Source organism: Falco rusticolus, chromosome 8 (assembly GCF_015220075.1).
Source record: "Falco rusticolus isolate bFalRus1 chromosome 8, bFalRus1.pri, whole genome shotgun sequence".
NCBI classification, from domain to species: Eukaryota; Metazoa; Chordata; class Aves; order Falconiformes; family Falconidae; genus Falco; species Falco rusticolus.
This window is the reverse complement of record NC_051194.1, coordinates 17,915,476-17,938,409: the sequence shown is the minus strand read 5'-3', so window position 1 is coordinate 17,938,409 and position 22,934 is coordinate 17,915,476. Positions and strand designations below refer to the sequence as shown.

Here is a 22,934-nt window from a genome sequence, read left to right as displayed (position 1 = left end):
AGGGTTAAGGAGAGCAGGCAGAAGAGACAGTCAGAGTTCAAAATTCATTAATTTCAGTCAGCAAGGGTTACCTTGTTTTCTGCTTTGACTCCTGAATCACATAGTCCCCCAAAACCCTCACTTTCAATCAATTCCTCATTAAAAATATGACTTTTACTTGAGCCAAAGCCTGCACCTTTGAAATACTCGGTCTTGTTTTCCAAGTCTCAAAAAATGATAGAAAACTCCACTCAACCAGATCACTTTTTATCTGGGAATAAGTTTTGTTCATAAGGCTTTTTTTTCAACCTTCAAATGTCATTCTTTAAATTTAGCTACATCACTTCTCAAATATTAAAAAAAATACTATGATCATAAATCTTTCCAATCTAGATGATAGTAGCTGACTTCAACTTACTTAGCTTTAAGTGTCTAACAGACAGTTATCTAAATCCAAGGTAGCTTTGTGTGCTCTCTTCTGCATCAATTATAATAGAAAAAGTCCTTTTGGGGGAGATACATCTCTTATCTTCAGGCAGCACGAACTCTCTGAACATGTCACTTTCAAATCTTTTACCAAAAGTAAACCCAGAAGATCGCCTTAAGATAAAACAGCTAATTATTAGATGCCTAAAGCAGGATGGAGGGGATCCTACCCTTGTTTACATTGCTCAGAACACTCTTAATGCTTTATAGTAGATTATCTTGTTTCAGCTCCTTTAGTCTCCCAATAAAAGAATTTTCCTCTCTCTTTCTCTCTCTCAAAAAAATTATTTTAGCTCTTCTCTGAAGATCTGTGTTAGGAGTCATCTGTTTATAAGTCCCAGAAATAAAGTTGGCTTTTTGGCTAGAGGAACATGCTGGACATTAACATATCTATGGCACGATGGATGCTTTGTTCTTGTCTACAGAGGTCTGCTGTACAGACAGAATTTTAGCATCTGTTGCATACAAACTGACCAAAACTAGTGGGAACAAAACATTCATACACTGCTGTCAATAGCTTAGGTATGAAGAATTAAGAATCTGTATCAGTGGTCATTGGTACAGTCAATTCCTTAAAACTTACCCAAAAGACCTATCAGATTTCTAAACTAAAAAGCTGTACAAAAGGAGCAGAACCATTGCTTAAGACAAATCCACCGGGATCTGTGGTAAAGGGGCCTTAGGGTATAAGAATTCTCAGTTTCTTCAGCTGTAGTGGGTCTTAGTATTGTGGCTTCCTGGTTTTCAGCAATTAATCTCAAAAAGGACAGTGTTCTTTCATACCTTACCATTTATGGTTACAGAAAGCTTTGTAATAGTGGAACCAAGTTAGGAGTTCAGCCACAGCAAAGCAAACCCAGAGAAGTACAGGAAAGGAAAAAAAGAAAAAACCAAACATAAAAATCCCTTTCAGCTTTAAGTTCTACTACTATTCCAAGTCCATCATGTAACAGAAGTTTTTCATCAAAGAAAGAAGCATTTCATCAAAATCGGTAAGTATATTTCCAAGCAGGAATTTTTCCTTGGGAACATGCAATAGCTCTGGGTTTTGAGAAGTACAGTGGTTTTGGAAGCAACAATCTTTCTGAATCTGCAGCACTGTAGAGGACAGCACAGATAACTTTTCTGTAGCCTGTGGGTTAAGTTGTTCTCTTTTGTAACTGGATGCAATCTGATAATTCTCCACAATTATTAGGAAAGATAACACACACAATTTCACAAATCAGGAGTCTGCAGTTCATATGGGATCATAGCTTTTATTAATTTTAATGGTTAACACACCTTTACTCTTAGGAGTTTCATGGCTTTGGGTGTTCAGCATTTCTTTAGAGGCTGTGCTTGCCTACCTCTAAGTTAGAGAAACCAGGCATTTGAATGCTTCCAGGCTTCCATGAAATCTATTGTTAAATTGATCCATTCTGTGCAGCCCTATACTGCACAGAATCCAAAAGAAGCACTCCAGACAGGTTTTAGAACTGCTGAACTGAGCAATTAACTCTCTTTTTCTGGGTTGTTTTTGCCTTTTTTTTTTTTTTTTTTAAGAACAACCAGGTTAAAAAGCTAACAGATTTATTCTTAAACAACTGTACAGGTTTTTAAACAAAAAAGCTAACTTCTTTAATTCACTCTAGTTATTACATCAGATAAACATTAATAGAGCAAAAAGATACAGCATATTTCATAAAATATATGTGGTTGTACCATTTTACATAGTCAAAATATTGCTGCTTCAGGTTTCCAAGGCAACTATGAGTACGTGGCAAAATCTTTTCTGTGCAGATTTCCATTGAGGTTCAGCGTCACCTTATTCTGTAACACTCAGAGGATTCGTGGTCCCAGATGCCCAGAATGCTTTTTCAGTAATGGGTTCTTATAAGTTTGCAATGAACAAAAACCACTGTCCCCTGGCCCCAGCATCCCTGGCAAAGGCAGATCTGTTACCAGCAAGAGATGCATATAAATGCTAGGGTAGGAAATAGAGGGCAGGGAGAGGGGAAGCAAGTGCCAACACAAGTGTAGTTTCAACTTCAGGTCCCTTGTCCAGGGTGTAAGCGGTGGGGTAACAGATGAGAAAAGGATGAGGCAGGTTTGAAACAGAAAGGAAGAATCTAAGTAGATGGATATGGAAACAGGTAGGCAAGTGTGAGTGATCAAACTAATTCTACTCAAAGACAGCAGTAAATGTGTAAGCTGTGCTGCTCTGCCACAGTAGCATAACCAGAACAGAGCTCATATTTATAGATCTAAAAATTATGGTTGCCTTCTGGTCCCCACACAAAGCACTTGGCCAATAAACTGGCAATGAATACTATGCTCCTTTTACACACCCAGCAAAGCCATCAATTTTCATGTTGTCCACACAACATGTTCTGAGAATAAAACAAGGTGGCTGTTAAGTTGACACTTGATAAGGGAAAACAAGGTGGCTATTTGTATGCAGAGGTAGTAGAGGCCAAAGGGTCCAGGCCTGTTTAAAAACTCATCACTTTAGGGAGGTGGATGACTTGCATCATTCTGGGTGTAATGTGGTATTAGCACTTGATGCTCATCTGAAAGCAAAACATAATGCTCACTGCAAGTTCACCATATGGTATACGATAAATCAGCTGAAAAAAAAATACTACCTCACTGTTTAATATCTATTCCCAACTTAAATTTGTGATAAGGGTTTAGCACCCTTCCTTCTGCAAGCAAGCAAGATTCATTCATCACTGCTACCAATACTGTGATACCCAAGTTAAGAGCAGCCTGGAACTGAATGAGTCCTCTCTCAAGCTAACTAGTGGAGGTCACACACTGGAAACTCCTTGAGATGGGGGGAGGAGGCGTCAGAGACTTCCTGCTAAGTATCAAACATGTCTACTAATCAAAATAGGGGACTATTCCAAACTTGAGCAGATGGTATCCCTAGGATTATCACCAGCAGCTGTCAATGCAGTGATTATACATTGAAATTGCACAGCTAATGTACTGTATAATTTAACTAGACTGAAGAAGAAGATTAGGGAGAAGGAACATTATGAAAAGATTTGGAGCTTATATTTTCCTAATAATTATGGAGGCACCCCACAATCTTCTATGCAAAAGATACATTTAGATTTACTCTTGAAGGCCAGGCTAAAACCCACATTACACACTTCAATATCTACCAATTCAAATATGCTCAGAAACTTCCTGGGCCAATCAAGTGCTCTGCAGTGCTTCATTTTTCAAAGATGTAATGATTTTGTCTGAAGAAACACTTAATTAGCTCTTTGAACATTCCTCCTAATATACACTGACAGAGCTAGGAGACAGAAGAATTTTTAATCTGAAAAAACTTAACCTTTTGAACAATGGGGAAATTCCAAATGAATACATTTTTCTATATGCATGCACCTTGTTTTGTCCTGAAGCCAGAAAATGCAGGATGTTCAGCACAAGAACATAAGATTTATATATGAAAAGAAAAAAAAATGCACACGGAGTTTCCTTCACTGACTTGTGCTTCCTCTTAAATTATTCTGTACATACATGAAATAGCGCTACAGATTTTTCTGGTCTTCTGAATTTTAAATCATAAAAAAAAGCATCAGAAAGCACATATTTCAGTTTTAGGGACTGCATTCACAGTAATCTGGTTCAGCAACACAACAGTGACATGAGCACCTCTGATTTACACTGCCTGAAGACCTAGTAGGTTATTTTTTAATGTTTACAGGAGGCCTCAGTGAGATATTTTTAGATGAATCTTTCTTGTTAACATTCTCTGCATAATTTATATGTCCTTATTCTCTTTGGTGTCAAGCAGAAATCTGAACTGGGGAAGCTGAGGCAAACAGGATCACCTAGCAGCCCACGCAGTGAACAAGGGTCAGGCAGCCTGGGGCTAGCCTCAGGAAGGGGAACAACACTGCACATAATACTTGGAAAACCTCTTGGCCACTTGTTAAAATTTCCAATTTACACATACAAATTCTTTATGTGTCTTAAAGAGGTAGTCTGGCAGTTTACAATGATTAGGAGGGATGAGCTTACTAGTACTTCTGCTGCATATGTGGCTGACATTCAGACTGGTGGGGTAATTACATTTCTTGTTAATTCTTTGGTTAATTGACCCACAGTTCTTGTTTTCTATGTAATAAGTGGTCTGATTACCCCACTATTTCTCAGCATAACTGGGACAGCTATATAAAGATTATGGTTCATCTAAAATTCAAGACATTAACAGCACAAGGCCACTAGAAGTTTTCCATAAGTCATGGTGGCAGTACCAATCATTCACTTTTTCATTTTCCCACAGAACTAATGAAAGATGAGTAATTGTTACTGCATCTAAGAATTTCTTGCTAACAACACAGGTTTTCGCTCGCCTATTAGCAGCTTCCCACTGTGATATAAGGAATTGCCACTCAGGTACACACAGACTCAGGGCCCATGCTCCAGGACTGATGATGTTCCTTTGTTCCATTTTCCCCTCTGACCAAGCTGGACAATAAGTAAAAGAGTCAGTTTAATACCAAGTTGTACAATGTTCCAATATTTTTATTATTTCAGACTTCATTGGTTTTTTGAAAGTGCTATTTCCACTTTGCCCTCACAGAACTAAAAGAAATGAGAGAAGTTTCCAAGGAATAGCCACTACTGACATTCACCCAAGTTTCCTTGCAAGGTGCACATGCATCTGTGCATGGTTATACACAAGTATGCAGACACAGTGTGAGCACACTGACAGTGCTTGATGCCACATGTTCTATTATAGCCCCACAGACCAAGAAAAACAGAATACAGCCTTATTAAGGGCATTTGCTCACATTCTGTATTAAACTCAAATGCCAGTAAGCAGGTAAGGTTCATCTTATGGCAATTTCCTTACTTCTTAAAATGCCAGTGAATTACACATGATCATCAGAAAAATAATTCCCTTAAAAATGCTGTCTGTAAAATTCACAGTGTATATTGATGTTTTATTTAAAGTGGAATGAAATATGGAACTGGAAAAAATTCAATATTCAAACAAAAACTCCTTTTGTTCCTAGGGACAACTCAAAACAGCCTTTCATTTTGACATCATGTACCAGCAACTTCAAAATAGATACTTAAAAAATTCTGTAACTAGCCTTGAGTTATGCTGTATGAAAGCTGTTTTACTGTCCATAGAGATCTATATTTTTATTGTTAATAACACTAACATTCAGGTGTTATAGTAGTCTAAAATCAGTAATATTTCAACGTTCAAATTTTTGAACATTTAAACAGTCAAAGTAAGGCACTTTTACCAGTGAAAACCAAAAATAACAGAAAAGAAAGCAAAACTCAGATTATATTCACATTTTTTCTTTTGACAACTGATGGTGTCATTATCTTGTCTTTCACAGAATTCAGTCTTGTTCCCCACCCCGATAACACCACAGCTCTGCCAGCCTGGGGTAGCTGGAGACCATTTACTCATGGTTAACATTAAGAACCCATTCGCTAGCTTTGGCTTGTATTTGTCTTATACGGTATCTAAACCTAAGTCTTGGCATTTGCTCCATTGCTTAGCTGAACATTGGTAGAGACCACGCTGTCCTGAAGGCCAGCCAGTAAGGGTAAATACTAAATAGTTGCACATACCTGAAGCTGAAATCCTGAAAATGCACCAGCTAAAGCATGAAGCTGGGCATCGTCTTGCCTAAACAGGTTTCAGTCCTGTTCTCACATGCATGTATGTAATATAGTCTCCCTTTCTCTTTCTGCTCTGCTCTTGTCCCTTCTCCCCCCTAAAAAACCCAAAATCGTGCCAGTCTTGTCATTTGCCATAACTATGGCTTGCACCATGTTTTCTTGGAAAAAACAGAACCTCATGAACCTTCAGTTAACAGCTGTCAGTTCAACAGATTCTGGTGATAGGCTGAACTCTGTGAATTTTATCCTCATTTATGTATTAATCCTTTCTATCAGTTGTAATGATTTAATGGCTTATGGATTCACAGCAATTATTTTCAGATTCTCTTTATCAAAACATTAGCAAGATAATTTAAAATGCTATTTGGCAAGGGAGCTGGGGGGAAATGCCAGGCTCTCCTGAGCTCAGGTTCAGACAGCTCTGATTGAATGTTCCCCTGGTGTTACACCAACATTTTGCAGTTTGCACTCTCCCGTTAGTGCCAGCAGCAGTCCTGACCCCGTACTTATGGTGAGAAATACAGCAGGTTTAACTGCTCTTTTTTCTAATCCTATTGCATCATGTTTGGTGGCATCACATCTAGAAAACACAGCTTTTCTCCACTATTTGACTGGACATCAAGTTTTGAGCATCCTTGAACAGGCAAGGCCAAACAACAAACATGCAGAAGTCAGAACCCAGCCTCTCAAATGCTAAATTTTAAATTATTTCAGCTCTTTCGAAATAAGACAACCCCTTTCAGACTAATCCAGAACAAAAGACATAACGTAAAAAGGATTCTGCTGTGGGAAGATTTTCCCTTCATGCAGCCTTTACCAATACACAACACAATACCTCTTACTTCAGAGAAGCAACGACGTAAAAAAGATGGAATTAAGGCTGAGGACAATCAGGCTGTTAACAGAACTCTCCCACAAGATAATCAGGTTTTCCTACCCTTAACTCCCATCCTCCACACACACATACATTTTGGAGTACTATATGGTAAATATCAGAAAGTAAAAAGGAAGTCTACTGATAATAAAAGACACTGTAACTTTTTTTGAAAAAATCTATTTTTTGAAAAAATGGACTGTTCCTCCATGGGATACATTATATTCCAGAAACTTATTACAGAACTGCGATACTTATAGCCAATCCTAGTCCCGTTTTCCCTCTCCTTTCTCTATTTTGTTTTATACCAGGAAGAGATTGTTCAGATTACACAACTCTAAATCATGTTGGGAAAAAAGTTGGTGACTGCACAGAAGCGAGGGGAGACAAGAGCCCTGTGCCTGGGACTGGGAATGGTTGCGTGCTCCACGATGATGTACTTTTTTATTGGGATCACCATTGTGCCATTCTACACTAAAAGGTAATGACAGACATTTGCTTATGAATACAAAGCTATTTCTTTTTCCTGTCAAATACAATTATTGAAACAGCGCCAAAATATATGGTAGTATGTTGTACAATAAATAAACAGTATGTTCTTGAAGAGCTCATAAGAATTTAAGACAGAAGAAACAAGAAAGAAATAGGTGAGCCAAGAAGTCATTGAGCATTCACAGGTAAGCAAAAGAAAGAGGGAATGATCACCTTCAGAGCCAGAGTAAGAATAGACTAAACCAGGGGTCCTCAAACTACGGCCCGCGGGCTGGATACAGCCCCCCAGGGTCCTCAATCCGGCCCCTGGTATTTACAGAACCCCCCCGCCCCCCCACCGGGGGTTGGGGGGGAACCAAGCAGTCGCAGATGACTGCCTGCCACTTCATCCGTGCACCGGCCCCCGGTTAAAAAGTTTGAGGACCCTTGGACTAAAACAAAACATTTACTATGAAAACATGTAAAATAAAAACCAGCCATGACTATCAAAGCTCAATAACGGAAAACTAAATCTTGGATTAACAATAATTAAAAAAATAATTTAAAAAAGCTTTTCCATGTGCAGGAGGGTGTGTGTTTTTTAATAAAACTATAAAAACCTGAGCATAAAAGTCACAGTAAAATTGTTCAGTTGAGAATCAGTAGCTTATTTCCAAATCAACCATCCTCCAACAGCCCAGTCTACCACAGCAAATGTTGCAGAATACAATGAATGCTGATGAAGTTACTGTTACTCATATTTTTATTTTGTTTTGCAAGTTCTGTCTCCACACACAAAATCAATTTGCAACAAAACAAAGCAACAAGAGTGCAGCTCAGTTTTTCATGCTTGAAGATTTCGATAAAGTACATCCATCTCATTCTTCTTACTAAGCGCACCTTTAAGCTCAAAAACATTTGAAAAACATTATCTTTAAAACAGTAATTTACGCTTATTTATTTTCCAGCCTCCAGATTACATTACAAAATATATTTGCATGTAAAAAGATTAGTTTAAGAACTTGAGTGAGACTATTTGTTTACTTTTTTTTGCCACTGAAGTGTACTGCTGTAAGCAAAAGCTGGTATGCTAACAGTAATCCTTGAGAAAAAGGGATAAGCAACAGAAAAAACAAACACCCCCCCCCCAAAAAAAAAAAAAAACCACTTTTGTCCGACAGAACCCTGCTACTTATTCATGCAAAAGGTTCGCATAAGGAAGAAAAGGCAGGGGAAACATGGGAGCTAATCTGAGTTCTGAGAATTGAGTGAGATTAGTCAAAATATTTCTGAGACATCAAGTGTACTGTGCTTCCAAATATTTACTACCAAACATTAAAATCCATATTAATTTTTCTTTCTCGAATAACACTTGAAGCTGATTACAGATGAGGTTAGAATCTGACTTCAAACCACAGAACGTGTAACAAACAGCAACAAAAGAACCGCCTTCCTATGGCGCCATTTCCCCTGGCCCAGCCGTCAGTTCAGGGAAGGCAAAGTGCAGGGCCCCAGAAGGGAGCAGCCGTGAGTTCACCCGTACCACACCTACAGCTGGCACACACAGATGTATCTCCAGCATGTGGCCCATAACATACGCTGTCAACACATTTAAAAGCAACACTTTTTGTTTTGGTTTTGTAGTGTGTGGACAACAGAAAGTGTGTGCCAGGTACTCAAAGCCAACATCAAGGATAAAGCACTCTGCCCAAACAGCGAAGGCTCAGAGGATGGGGATACCTTTCCTTACCCCTGCCTGCAGGTGTGGGTAAATCTGACAGCCTCAGGACAAGAGGTGATGCTGTATCAGACTGAAGATACACTGGAAAGAAACCCTAAGGTACTTGCAACAGAGACTGAATAATCACTCTTTGCTGCTGGCTGGCAACTTTGAGGAGAAGGGGTGATTGTTTTTAAACCAAGAAGCATAGTAAAAGCATTTGTTGTTCATGTTTTCACATCCATGCTTAGACCAAGGCATTTTTAAAACATTCCAGAAATAACACTTTAAAAAAAAAATATCTTTTAAACATTACATCAAACATTAAGTTAATACTTGTTAAGGAATTACAGTAAACAAACATGAATGTTTAACATTCATGAACATTTAAAAATACATAAGTCTCCCAGCTAAAGACCACTGGTAAGAAATAGTTCATAAACTGTGGTTTGCTCACTTGCTTGTTGAATTATCACAAGAGAGACCTGGTTAAAAACTGTCCAAAGCGAGAGCACAAATACCAATTGTACTTCTATTTTATAGGTGGGTGGTATCAAGCAGGAAATAAAGCCAAGAAAGGGGAAATAAGGGTGCTGTTGGGAACATCTGAAATTATGCACATTTTAGACAGAAAGGAGAAACAAATCCATAATTTTGGAAGACGATCACCCAGAAAACTTGTTTGTCCTTGGTTTGGTTTGCAAGTCTTTCTGGCCAGTATGGCAGCAGAAACCTGGAGTCACGGAGAAGAGAGTGATGCTGTGGGAAGCACCTGTGTAATGCAGAGGCGCTGCGTATCACAGTAGAGGTCCCTTGGCCAGTTGTTTTAGCAATCTCTTCCCCAGAGGATGATTGTAGACCATGGGTGGGACAGAAATGTGGGTGCACAGTATTAATCTGGCTTTAGAGGTGTGTGAAAAATTAGGGAAGGGGGGGGGGAAGGAGGATGTTATTGTTTTGTTCCTGCCACTATTTCTCCTTGGGAATCAAAGAGCTCAACATCTTTAGGCTTGCTCCCCCACAACCAGAACCTCTCTAACAAGTATGCTGTCCAAGGAAGGTCAGGTTCAGTTCAGTACCAATAGCAGAAGTATTTCAGAGACCTTACTGCTGCTCAACACTCTCTCTAAGGGGACATAAAATGAAATTCAGATCTTGGATGCCCAAGACTGAAGCACTTTCAGAATCCAAAACAAACATCCTCAGACTACAAGTGTTCATCTTCTTAAAGAAATTATATAGATTAGTTTCACACAGTGCAAACCTGGTAGCATAAAACACTGAAATGAAGAAAATTTTGCTAGCTAATGTCTGTCTTTATAGTAACTATCTCAGGAAAAGCTACATATAATGAAGTGGCAAAGGAGAAATTATCTGCTGTAGATTGAAATGAGAGCCTTGCTCACTGCAAGAGGCAGCCATTAGCTGATTTCCTACCTACTGTTTACATTATTGCAAGTACAAACCTTCAGGTTGGGAACCATACCCTTTCTGCCTTGGCCAGTTTCCATCTTAAGACACCTAAGCATTATTATGTATGCAAAATAGTGTTGCATAAAAGAAACTGTTATGAATTACAGCAACAAAAAGACTGCTTTGAAGTCTATTAGTATATCCACTGAAGTATAAATAACTTTGCATTATTACTACAGGTCAAGATAGTTCTGCATTGCAAGGATAAGTAGAAAGCTGCCAACAGCCATGCCTCTCTCTTATTTTTCCTGCTACTTACAACCAGAGGTGCAGAGTACAGCAACTTCATTTTTCTGCACACTGACAAGCCAGTTGTGAATTTCTGCACAATTAACACATTTCTGCTGTGGTAGTGCCTACAAGCTCTGTTAGGAATCCAAACTTGGCACTGCAATAATGAAGTGACAGTCTCAAAGACTGCGGTTTTAGTTCAAGCACATATGTACTATTGGTTTCCAACATTACTCCAATCTGCAAAACTGCAGACTGGGGGCATAGACACACTGACAGAAACAGTGAAGCATGGCAAATGGGTTATGTGCATAAGGAAACCAAGATGATTACCCTGGATACTAGCCAAACCACACGAGTTTTTGTCAGTACTAGCATGTTTGTTTTACTCAATTTGGCTTAACTACAAACCTTGAATTGTGAGTATCCATTATAATGAATCACCTTGATTTCTTATTCCAGTGTTCGTACGTCCCAGGCAAGTCGGAGAACTCTAAAGAAGTTAAAGCACGAATAGAAATAATTGCAAGCAATTTCAAAAAATACCAGACTTTCCCGTGCTACTATGACCCAGGAGGAACGCAGACCAATGTCATTTTAAGCAGACTTTATCCCCCAAAAGGCCTCCTTTTTGCTTTCCTTTGGCCTACACTCATGTTTACAGGTGGATGCCTGATTATTGTTCTAGTAAAAATTAGTCAGTATTTTTCTGTTCTTTCTGCTCGGCAGTAGAACATAAATATCTATCAGAGATCCTTGCAAGATATTAAAGCGGCTTTGTTCTGCCTGTTTATCTGCATTGTGTGACTTTTAATACATCAGGTATCAATCCAAGGGTAGGCATTCCAGAAAACTGAATCACTATGGATGGTAATCCATTACATGAAGACAAAATATAAAACTGATTCCCAGGTGTCGTGGTTTAATCCTGGCCAGTAACAAAGTACCACCCAGCCGCTTGCTCACTCCCCTGCACCCAGAGGGGTGGGGAGGAGAATCGGAAAGGAATGTAGAACTCAAGGGCTGAAATAAGATTTAATAATTTAAACAGAATAAAAAGGTAAGAGCAATAATAATAACAATAATAACAACAATTATAATGGAAAGTTGGGGAAAAGGACAAAATCCAAAGGAAAAGGGAGAAAGGAAAACAAGTGATGCACAGTACAACGGCTCGCCACCTGCTAACTGATGCTCAAGCAGTCCCTGAGCAACGACCCCCCCCAGCTAACCCTCCAAGTTTCTATACCAAGCATGACGTCCCATGGCATGGAATACCTCTATGGCTGGTTCAGGTCAGCTGTCCTCACTGTGTCCCTTCGCAGTCTCTTGTGCCTCTCCAGCCCTCTGGCTGGCACGGCCCAAAAAACCAAAAAATTCTTGACTTTGTATAAAAATTATCCAGGAACAACTGAAAACATCAGTGCATTATCAACATTGTTCTCACATCATAGCCAAAACACAGTACTGTACTAGCTACTAAGAAGAAATTTAAGTCCATCCCAGCCGAAACCAGGACACCAGGAATGCCTGAAAATACCTCATAAGAACGCAGACCGAGTTACTGCCTATTGTTTCCTTGGACTTTCTGCGGTAGAGTAGCTTTACAGAGCTACAACTTAAGTTTACTACTAAACTCTTGTTCCATGTTTTAGACGTGGTCCTAATTTTCTGTCTGGTTGATAACAATTGGTGCCAGATCCACATATATCATCACTGCAGACACATGTTTTATATACTTAATTACCAATATAGTGTGTATTCATGGCATAGTCTTCTTGTCTGTTGATAAAGAAGTTTTGCTATGGTCCAAAAAGGTATTTATCATCATGGATGTCTCTGCTTTTGGGAAAGGGGAGAGGGGAGAACCACCTAAAAACAAAATATACATACGCAGACACTACAAAGTTTGCACTCTAAACATTTAACACCAATTGTATGTATTTAAATATATCCACAAAACACAGGGTATGGTAAAGAAGTTTATATTAGAAGTTTTTGTATTTAACTCAAATCTTCACCTTGCTTTACTTTTTACAAAGTGTACCACTCAAGGAAGACCATCTGCCTACCATTTGCATGTATCATAAAACTGTTAAGGAAGGGAAGTCACAATATGAAAAACACAATTATGTAGTCTGAAACATCCATGATGTCTTACTAAACACTGTAATATGACCTAAGGACAGAAGTTTCCATATTTAGCACAAGGATATTTCACAATGGAGACATCTTTGTTTCTAGTGCCAACTCTTAGGAATGCTCTGATGCATGCATAGATACATTTTCTGTTCTCTGAAAATAACTGTTTCCCTCAGACAATTTCCAAATTGCTACTGGACACAGGAGGAACACAAGCTACTTCCTATATGCTGTATTTGACTGGCACTTGAGACATAGCTAATAAAAAATTTTTTGTCACATTCCTGATGAACCACTTGGTAGCTATCATTCATAGGAAAATTTCAGGGCTTAGGTGCAAATTTAAATCCATTAAACTCTAGTGGAAAAAAATTATTCTCATTAATGTGGCACAATTCTCTATTGTGAGAAAGAGGAAGGCTGAAATATTAAGCCACCACATTCATTTTCCAACATTACTAATGGAACAGCATCAAGAGTTTGCTTTTCATCATGATCATCAAACCAAAATTAGACCAAGATAGTATAAAACAGCAGTTATTAATATCAGTAACACTCGTTCAACATGAAAAGTCTAGATGGTTATCTATTAGAAATCTACAAGAGGAAAAATGACAAGCTCTAGTGCTTAAGAGTCACACAGTGTCAGTGGTGCTATAAAAAAAAAAAAAAAAAAAAAAAAGCCTAAACTAAAAAATGAATATAGGAGGAGAATTATTTCCACAAGAAACAGGAAGGTATTTACAGCTTCATACAACACTTCTATGAAATGCATCTGAAGCTGTGTGTATATATGATTCTAATCTTTCTCATTCAGGAAAGTGAAAGTGCAGCTGACAGGTACAGGCGTTTTGGGTGACCAAAAGCATTTGCCAACAGGATGGCAAGGGGAAGAGACCCTGGTTTATTAGTTCACCAAAAGCTAAGGCAGGACTGTGGTAACTGCTTAAAAATAAAAAGGCAGAGAGGATACCTGTTGAACCTAATGCATTGTACTGGTACCAAAGGAGGTGAACAAGCTAGCTGCAAATAAGACAAAAGCAGTTTATTTAAAAGGTTCTTTCAAAGCTTTACTCCATATTTTTAAACTACTGCTGAAAAGCAAAAGCCTTCAGTTTGCAAACTAAAACTTGTTCATGACTACTTTATACTCAGTCCAGCAAACCAGTACCCCTGCCACCTTGCTCCTCTCTCAGCTCAGCAGAGAAAAATGAAGGTTGGATATTTAGCAGCAGTCCCCATTGCTAACTCATGAGTCAGTAATTTGTCCTTGAAGTACAGAAGCTCTTGATTTTGCTAAGCTCAGAACTCAGCATGAAGACTGGGAGCTCCTGCTTCCAACTCCTACCTTGGCTTCCTGAGACTACTCCCTAAAGCCACCCTCCTCGCCTCCCTGTTCATAGTTATCCCTGATAGAAGTAGATGAAGATTTATTCAGTGCAAGCTGTGTCTCCAGATTTACGTCTACCACAAATAGAGTTGATTATCGCATGAAAACAATTATTTCCCTCCAACATGTACAACATTGCAAAAACATGAAGAAAAACCTTCCACAAATTTTGTTCTCCAATATAGCAACATTTCCTATTAGGGCAGGAGATATTCCAAGTGAAAACAGCCCGTTCAGGGGAAAAACTAGACGCAAGTTCAGAAACTGCATTGTCTTGGACTCTCACCAACCAGCCTCTCTCTCGCCCAAATTAAAAAGGGTGTTTAAATTCAAAAAGCCAAATATTATAATGTAGAAAACAAACACACAAAATATATAGGCACTACAGAATGGTTCTTTTATAATAACAATTTGCCCGTGTATAAATACTGGTTATTTTCCACATTTCTGAAAAAGTTTAATGTTAAAGTCATAGATACTCTTTTTCCTTTACAGTTTCACTTTCTCTTAAAGTCAGAACTAAATGTTTTAACATTGTGCCACGTTGCTGAATTATTCTTGGCCTTTTGTAAACATTTTTCTATCCTTCTTCCATCTGCAAAAGTTGTAATTTGCTAGAGAGTGAAGTTTTAATAATACTCTATGCTTCTTAGAGCAGCACACAAGGAAGCTATATAGCCTTTAGGGCTTTTTGTTTCGTTGTTGGGTAGGTGGTTTTTGGTTTTTTCGTTTGGATTTTTTGGTTTGGTTTTTTTTTTGTGTGTGTGTTTGGTGGTTTTTTTAATATTATTGGATTATACCATCAAGTCTATAAAATATCCGATAAATAAAATGCTATTTTTCTGAGATCCAGCAAAACACTTCCTATGAGAAGTGCTTCAATACAGTGACTATCGCAGTGACAGATGTACACAATCCACTTTTTCAAGGCAGAGCAGATGCTCAAGGTACATACGACAGCATTAAGACTCCTGCCAGAAGAGAAGTGGAAGTATAAGCAGCTGGAGATTAAATTCATACCTCAAATCTGTTTGACTACACACAGCTTTCACCAGCATTGATGCTCAGACCACAGTAGTGCTTGAGTCGACCAGAAAGACAGGGAACATAGGGAACAGGGACAGATTTTTAGACCCTGATGAATACTTCAGTTGTGCAAGCCCTTTATATGTCTATATGAATAATATTGTTTTGCTGAAACTATTAGAAGTCCTAATTTTCAAGTGCTGGGCACAGACTCTTAGGAATAGTTTTTCTCCTTGGTGCCAAATAAGGCTTGGACCTGGTGATTCTACTGTTGGAAGATGAAAAAGAACAAAAGCTCCAGCACTATACTTGAGGGAACTAGCATTTTTTCTAGGGGAAAAAAACCCAACCACAAACAACAAAACACACCACCCACACAACTATTGCAAAAGGTTGTAAAACAAAGCTTTTCCCATAAACCAGAGGCTATAATTCTGGATGAGACAGATTCAGTTTTCATCAGCTTTTAGTAAGATCACTGTTTTCCACCTTCAATAAGGTAGCAACAATGGCAGCTTAAGAGGAGCCTATGGCCACCGATTTGCTAAGCAGCTACCCCTTAGTCACCAGCATCTTCTTAATGTACGTAAACAATAGCAGATACTTTCTGGCTACCTCTGGCAGCTTTGATTTAAGTATCCTGCTAACTGGTGCTATTTTTATTACCTCATCCTCAAAGCAGCAACAGGGCAGTTAACACAAAGACGACTCTGGTCCCTGAAGATTCCTCACTCATTGCATAAACCCACTACACTTGATAACAAAATACTTTCCAGCTGAGTAGCTGGTACTTTGTTACTACCTTTTGGGTGTGTTTTTTTTTTTTCTTTTGGGTTTGTCTTTTTGTTTGGCTGGTTTTTGGTGGGTTTTTTGTTTGTTTGGGTGTTTGTGTTTGTGTGTGTGTGTTTTAATAAGGAAACTGTTATAGTTGAATTATAAATTGAGTCCAAAATAAATTCACTAAATATTTATTAAGGTAGGAAAGCAAAAACAGTGCACTGGGCGGCTGGGGAGTCACAGCTCCTCCAAGGCTCGCAAATTTAGGCAAGCTAAACAGCTCCTTTTACCTTCATGGAAGTCGGTTTCAACATCTTTGGTACGCCCCTCAGCTTCTTCCGTTATCGTGGTTTCTTGCTTAGTCTGTTACAAAACTAGTTCATGCAATCTTTCTCCACACAGCCGTTTGGTACAAAGGTTTAAACAAAGATACAAATTGTCAAAGCAACATAGCATCAGGGTTTAACATTTGTCTTAAGATAATGTAGGACACTCCCATGTCTGCAACGAGATCATTCCTGTTGCTTAACCTGTCTGATCAGCAAATTATCCTTAGTTACTTATTACAAAACTAGGAAAAACTTAACACCACCAGTTCAGGGTCTCTAGAATATTCAGAAGCCATACAAAACAATTCAGAAATTTTCCTTTTAGCAATTTCCACAACAGAAAAAATAGCATTTAGGGTTAACTGACTGACTCCAAATTTACAAAGTGGCTTGAAGTTAGATAATATTTTAACACAGGAAGAATAATTATAAGTATTGATTGCAGGCAGTTCTCTTTTGTGAGAGTGTTGGTGTTGTTCAGCCCAGAGAAGAGAAAGCTCTGGGGACACCTCATAGCAGCCTTCCACTTCCTAACGGGGGCTACAAGAAAGCTGGAGAGGGACAAGGGCATGCAGTGACAGGACAAGGAGTAATGGCTTTAAACAGAAAGAGAGTAGCTTTAGATTAGATAGAAGGAAGAAATTCTTCACTATAAGGGTGGTAGGACACCGGCACAGGCTGTGCAGAGAAGTTGTGGATGCCCAATCATTGGAAGTGTTCAAGGCCAGGTTGGACGGAGCTTTGAGCTTTGGTTTAGTGGAAGGTGTCCCTGCCCATGGGCAGGGCAGTTGGAACTAGATGATCCTTAAAGTCTTTTCCAACCCAAACCATTCTATGATTCTACTTCTTACCTTTTATCATTCCAGTCAGATTTTCAGAAAGTCTCAGCGTGCTAAATAAGTTATTCTGCATTCAGCACAAAGAGCAAGCAAGGAGAGCACCTGAAAATACTTCAGCTTCAGCAAAAAGATAACACAAGATTAATTTTACAGATGGGGGGCAGGGAAGAGAGTTCTTTGTAAGGCTCCATCTCTTCAGTAAATTATTTGTACCACACACGAAACAAGGTGACCTGAATGAAGTAAATACAGGCTGTGTAGTCCAATCAAACTCAAGGCCATTCTTATAAAACCTCTTTGAATAGTCTTTAAATAATTTTATACAAATGCTTTAAAGTCTAAAGAGACAACACAATGTATTAAAGAGGTGTCGCTGAAAGAAACCTCAAAGACAGAGGTTGAACAAAAGAATTGTGTTTGAAACGCTTATTGGTTTATAGTTTACTAAAGCACTGCATAATTTTCTCTCTGCTGGAATATTTCAAAACATTGGATATGTTTAATTGTACAGTAAATAAAGAAATAAATCTTGACTACTTTTTGGAGATTACTCTTAATAATCAAATGACCCCTATGTCAATAGGGCTATCAGCCTCAACAGCCTGAAACCATAACACCAGATTTTAAGCCTAGTCTACAGAAAATAATTACCAGCTCTGGAATCACGAAATAGTTGCAATGAACAAATGCCTCCAGTTAATTATTCTTATATGAACTAGATTGACAGAAAGATGATTATTGGACAGCCCTCAGAACTGAATTACCCTCTGATTTCTGGCGAGAAGATGCCCACAATCATGTCTGAATCTTGCATACCAAGAATAATGTGAAACCTGCCACTACTGCAGCCTATAAAATACACAACTAGGATGAAACTGATAAACAATGTGAGTAAATAAACTATCTGACCTGTCTAGAGACTTAGCACCACAGGTTTTACCTTTACTGCACTTAAAAATATTAAACTTGTTACATAAAGGGACTGCTGTGTGAGTAAACATTTGCTGCCTTTACTTACACATACTGTTGGTTCTTTCCTATGATCCTGAAGCTAGTGACAGAAGCAGGTGAACACACAAGAAAAGGTGAGCAAAAGAACACCCTTTTATCCATATCCGTCAATGGTCAGAAAATCAGAGAGTTACAACTGCAAAACCCAGATGCGTGGCTAACCACAAGGGGCTTGAACTCAAAGGTGAGGGAATTCAGGTGATTCACTGCTAAAACAGACATTCCTCTTTCTCCAGCTCTGACCTTGCAGTGAACTTTTTGCCTTGGACTTGACATGAAAGAATAGTTTGCCTGTAAAGGATGCATCGCTGTTTAGGTTTTGGTTTTTTAAGCCTTTTGCAAGTGCATGTTTATCAGACAGACTGACAACAGAAATTAAATCTGTATGAGAAATTATGTATCGAGCAATTCATTCAAAATATAGCACTTAGGCGGCTGCATAAAGATATACATTAATAAAACTTTTATAAGCTGTTTTAAAGCTTCTATCTATGGAAAGGCAGATCAGATTAAAAATCTGAAGTCTCCATTGTTCCTTTTATAGCCACTGATGTTCCCCTCTATAGTCACTGAAACAGTTCTTCATGCCTCACTAGTGGTTCTTCATGCCTCACTAGCAGATAGGAAATAATTCATTGCCTTCTCTACTGCTTTCAGTAAAGCAATGAAATAGCACCAATGAACAGAACTTTTAAAGGTGTTAAAATATTATGCAATCAATCAAATTACCTGAACGTGAATTATATACCATTTACTCTTCAGAAGTAGCATGTTAATGTGGTGATTCAATAGACTATAAACAAATTGAAGCACCCACACACACCTCATGAAAAGAATGTGGGGTTCTTTATGGCCAGGTAGAAACACTATTGTTTGATTCTTGCCCAAAGATCTCCATACAAGAAAATAATTTAGACTGGAAGAATCAAGTCATCCTGGCAAAGCTGAAGTTATTGACCTATGCTGTTGTGGCCTGCCTACATCCATAGAGCATTCTCAGCTTCCCAATATTCTCGCAGCATCCTTTGGGGCAGATTATCTGGCATGAGAAAAAGACAAAATTGCACAACCAACTTTAATAGCTCCTGGCAGTTTCTATTCTGTAAAGTTGTAGCAGTGCTGCATTTGAGAGTATTTTCCAGACCAGCAGAACACGTTGCCAACATCCCAAGTAAATGCTCACCACAAGTTTAGGAACAGATTTACACAAGGTGGCTTTATTCACCCCAGAATGGCCACCCTAGTGGGGGCACCTGAGCATTTTCTGAATGAATACAGCTCTTCCAGCATGTCCTACTGTCTGTGCTTTAAGCACAGGACCTCTTGTCTTTGGTCTTAGTGTAGCAATGTGTATTGGAAGGTTGGGTCTGACATTGGTGATGAGGAAAATGACGTGAATTTTTGACTGAGATGTGAACCCCTTACATAAGCTGCTCAATGCTGTGGCTCAGCCTGCAGCATTCTGAGCACCAGCTCAGGAAAATCCACCCCTTTTACAAGTGATAGGAAATAAAAGTGTCAACTGTGCTGTTATTGCTGATTTCAGCAGAAGCATCAAGTGTTTAATTGACTCCTAGCCGACTCACTGGCTCAGTGGCAGCTTCAGGGCAGGACTGCGGAGTGACACCTCATTTTTACCATGGGTCAAGGTGGCACTGAATGCGGATATCAAATTCCAGTTTTTGCCACATCTGCCTCCTGGAAGTCACGTACTAAATTGGCCTCAAAAAACCACAAATCTATTTGGTCTTTCTAATAGCTAAAACATTGGTTGCTTTTCCAGGGCATTTGAAATATGCCCTGTATAACTAGCAACAGAGAAACCTGCAAATAGAAGGGACATTACAAAGAGATACAGGTTACACTGAACTGGTGAGGCAGACCAAAGCTGAGAACAGGATTTAAGGCAATGGAGTCAAGAGCCTGTTTGGGTAATATGACACTGTTAGTTTCATAAATGAGGCTTAATGTAAGAGGCTAAAACAGCAGTAGATATTACTACCGTATAATCAAATTAATGTTAACAGAGTGACCAACATGCTTAGTTATGGACAGTGTTGAAAAAGAAGAAAAAAAAGTTTCAGAATGACAGTTATCAAGTTTGCTTAAAGCCACTTAAAAATACTAAAATTTTCAGTTAGTACTACAGAATAGGTAACATGCATTTAATGTCAGCAAATATACAATACCTGCATGACAAAACTGTTTTGTTGCCGTTTTTCCCCAAACATTTCCTACATAACATTGTGCCTAAAAGCCAGCTGCTTTCAAAAGCATCAGAATATTTTGCCTGGACTACAGAGCATATGAACACTGAGGAGGTTCTGGAAATCTTCAGGTAAAATACAAGAACCATAGCTCTGACCATAAAGGCCATGTACCACCTTCACCAGTATACCAATATACTACAGTCTCAGAAACATTCACAGACTAAAAACCAACCAAACAAAAAACCCACACAAAACTGCACAAACCTGTCAAAATGAAGGAGCCCAAACTGCAAATAGAAGAACAGCCTTTAAAAAGACAACAAAAAACACCAACTGACCAAAAAAAGCCCCCTATTACTGGTATTTGTTGGCGAGTGTTATGGGAATGGACAGTCTAGGAGAGCTGAAAGCAAGGGGAGGCATACAAATATATCTTTCTTGATACATAATAGATGCTTCCAATCACAGGTTTTGAAAATCTGCAGGTCACTCAGACAGCTGACATTGCCACATCCTGCTCCTTGAGCGAGCCGCAGCTGATCGTGGGCAAGAGGATCCAAATTCTAGATTGCACTATGTAAATGTGGTTGTCAGCATAGGACACCTAATAACTGAAGCTCTCAGAGTCCCTAGCCACTTGAAGATACTCTTAATAAATGAGAAGCTCCTGTAGTCTCACAGCCTCTTTAAAAGTTCAATTAATAGATCAATACAGGAAGTTTGATACCCAGCTGGTTCTTCACTGGAAAGCAGCATTATTTTTTTTTTTTTTTTAATGAATAAAACACTACAGAAGCTGTTTTGGAACAAGATTAACAACATGCTTCTTCTGTTATTTTATATTGTGATAATCTGCACTGTTTAGGTTCATGTTTGCACGGGATTTATCTACATAGAAATGCAGTAAACCACCCATTCAGCTGACATTTAAACTCTCAGATGGTATTAAGAACAAGTATTTTATACAGCTTTAAAATATCAAGACTCTACAGGAAGGTAGTATAAGAAGAGAATGAAATTTAGACTCAAACTGATGACACTTCATGATCTCAAATCATAGCAATGTACAGGGATATACTTGTGCCTATTAAGATTGGAAAAATTATTTATCAAAGGATAAAATTTAATTCAAACCAAGAAAAATGAACAGATAAAGTGTAATTCTGTTGCCTCCATCTTCTCAACTCAACCTAGTTTCATGTCAAAAGCAGGCACTGGCACTTGATTGCAATAGTCAGAAATATTAATTCAGAAGTTAAGAATTAATCTGCCTGCAAAAAATGAAGGTACAAATCCCAGCTGTAGGTATTAAGATATGCTTTTCCCAGCATTGAAGAGCTAAGTGACTAAAAGACACGTAATTAATTCTGTAAGACTATTCCCGTGTGTTGCACTGTGGTTGAAAGAAACAATTCTGCACAGGAGACTGGTAGCATTTAGCAGTCCACATCAGCCTTGTTTTTCTTAGTAGCTGGAGATACAAGCAAAACTGGTGCTGATCCAAGTTGCTGCTCCAGTGTGATTGTGCTTTCTCTCAAGTCCTACCCATGGGGAGTACAGCACAACAGTATCTAGAAGCAAGTTTGCAACAGAATGAGAACAGCTCAGAAACAGAACAAGAGATCTACTTTGCTGGAAGCGACACATTTTAGGGGAAAAAAACAACAACACAAAACCAAACAAAACCCCAAAACACACACCCCCTTCCCCATGCAGACACAAACATCCCCAACAAAACCAAAATCATAAGCCTACCAGACATGTCACCAAATACTCTATGATCACTGACAAGCTGGGGACTGGGAAAAGTTAGGAAAAGCATGAAAAATACCAAAGTAAAATTATCACTAGTAAACTAATCAGATAAAAGCACTTTGGAAAGCTAGTTGTAAGAGCTCAGATGCCACCAACAAAAGGAAATACAATCTCTAACCTCCCTTCTGCAATATTGCTAATTTTTGTATGATACTGAATGTTAACACTTATTCTGTAAAGTTATGCAGAGCTATCATGCTCCTAATCCCAATTTCTGTCAATTCATCTCACCAACTGTAAAAAAGCAAAGTCCCCAGGTGCATACATCACCAGATGCAGATGACAGTAATCTAGGAGACATATTTAAAGGTGTTTTTTCTTTTTTTAATAAACGGCTTTTAACAGCAATTTCAACTATAGTATTTCATTATTTTGGTTAAAAATTATCAAGTATATAGTTCCAAAACAAAACCTAATAAAGCAGCACTGCATCTCCCATTTCCAACATTCCCACTAGGAAAGTTTTGCTAATGAAAACACAAGAGGAGGTTTTTTGTTTGTTTTGTTGTGGGGTT

At 38.6% G+C, this 22,934-nt stretch overlaps 2 protein-coding genes across 2 annotated transcripts in view; one reads left to right on the top strand and one right to left on the bottom strand.

The window, feature by feature from the left end:
- Positions 1-22,934, bottom strand: part of KCNIP1 (potassium voltage-gated channel interacting protein 1) — a 439,940-nt gene that overhangs the window by 393,727 nt on the left and 23,279 nt on the right. The gene's annotated exons all lie outside the window — the stretch shown is intronic.
- Positions 1,273-16,394, top strand: KCNMB1 (potassium calcium-activated channel subfamily M regulatory beta subunit 1). Its single transcript, XM_037398047.1, has 4 exons — positions 1,273-1,457; positions 7,297-7,466; positions 9,101-9,296; positions 11,343-16,394. The coding sequence occupies exons 2-4, from the start codon at positions 7,330-7,332 to the stop codon at positions 11,610-11,612; spliced, it is 603 nt and encodes a 200-aa protein (XP_037253944.1). The 5' UTR covers positions 1,273-1,457; positions 7,297-7,329; the 3' UTR covers positions 11,613-16,394.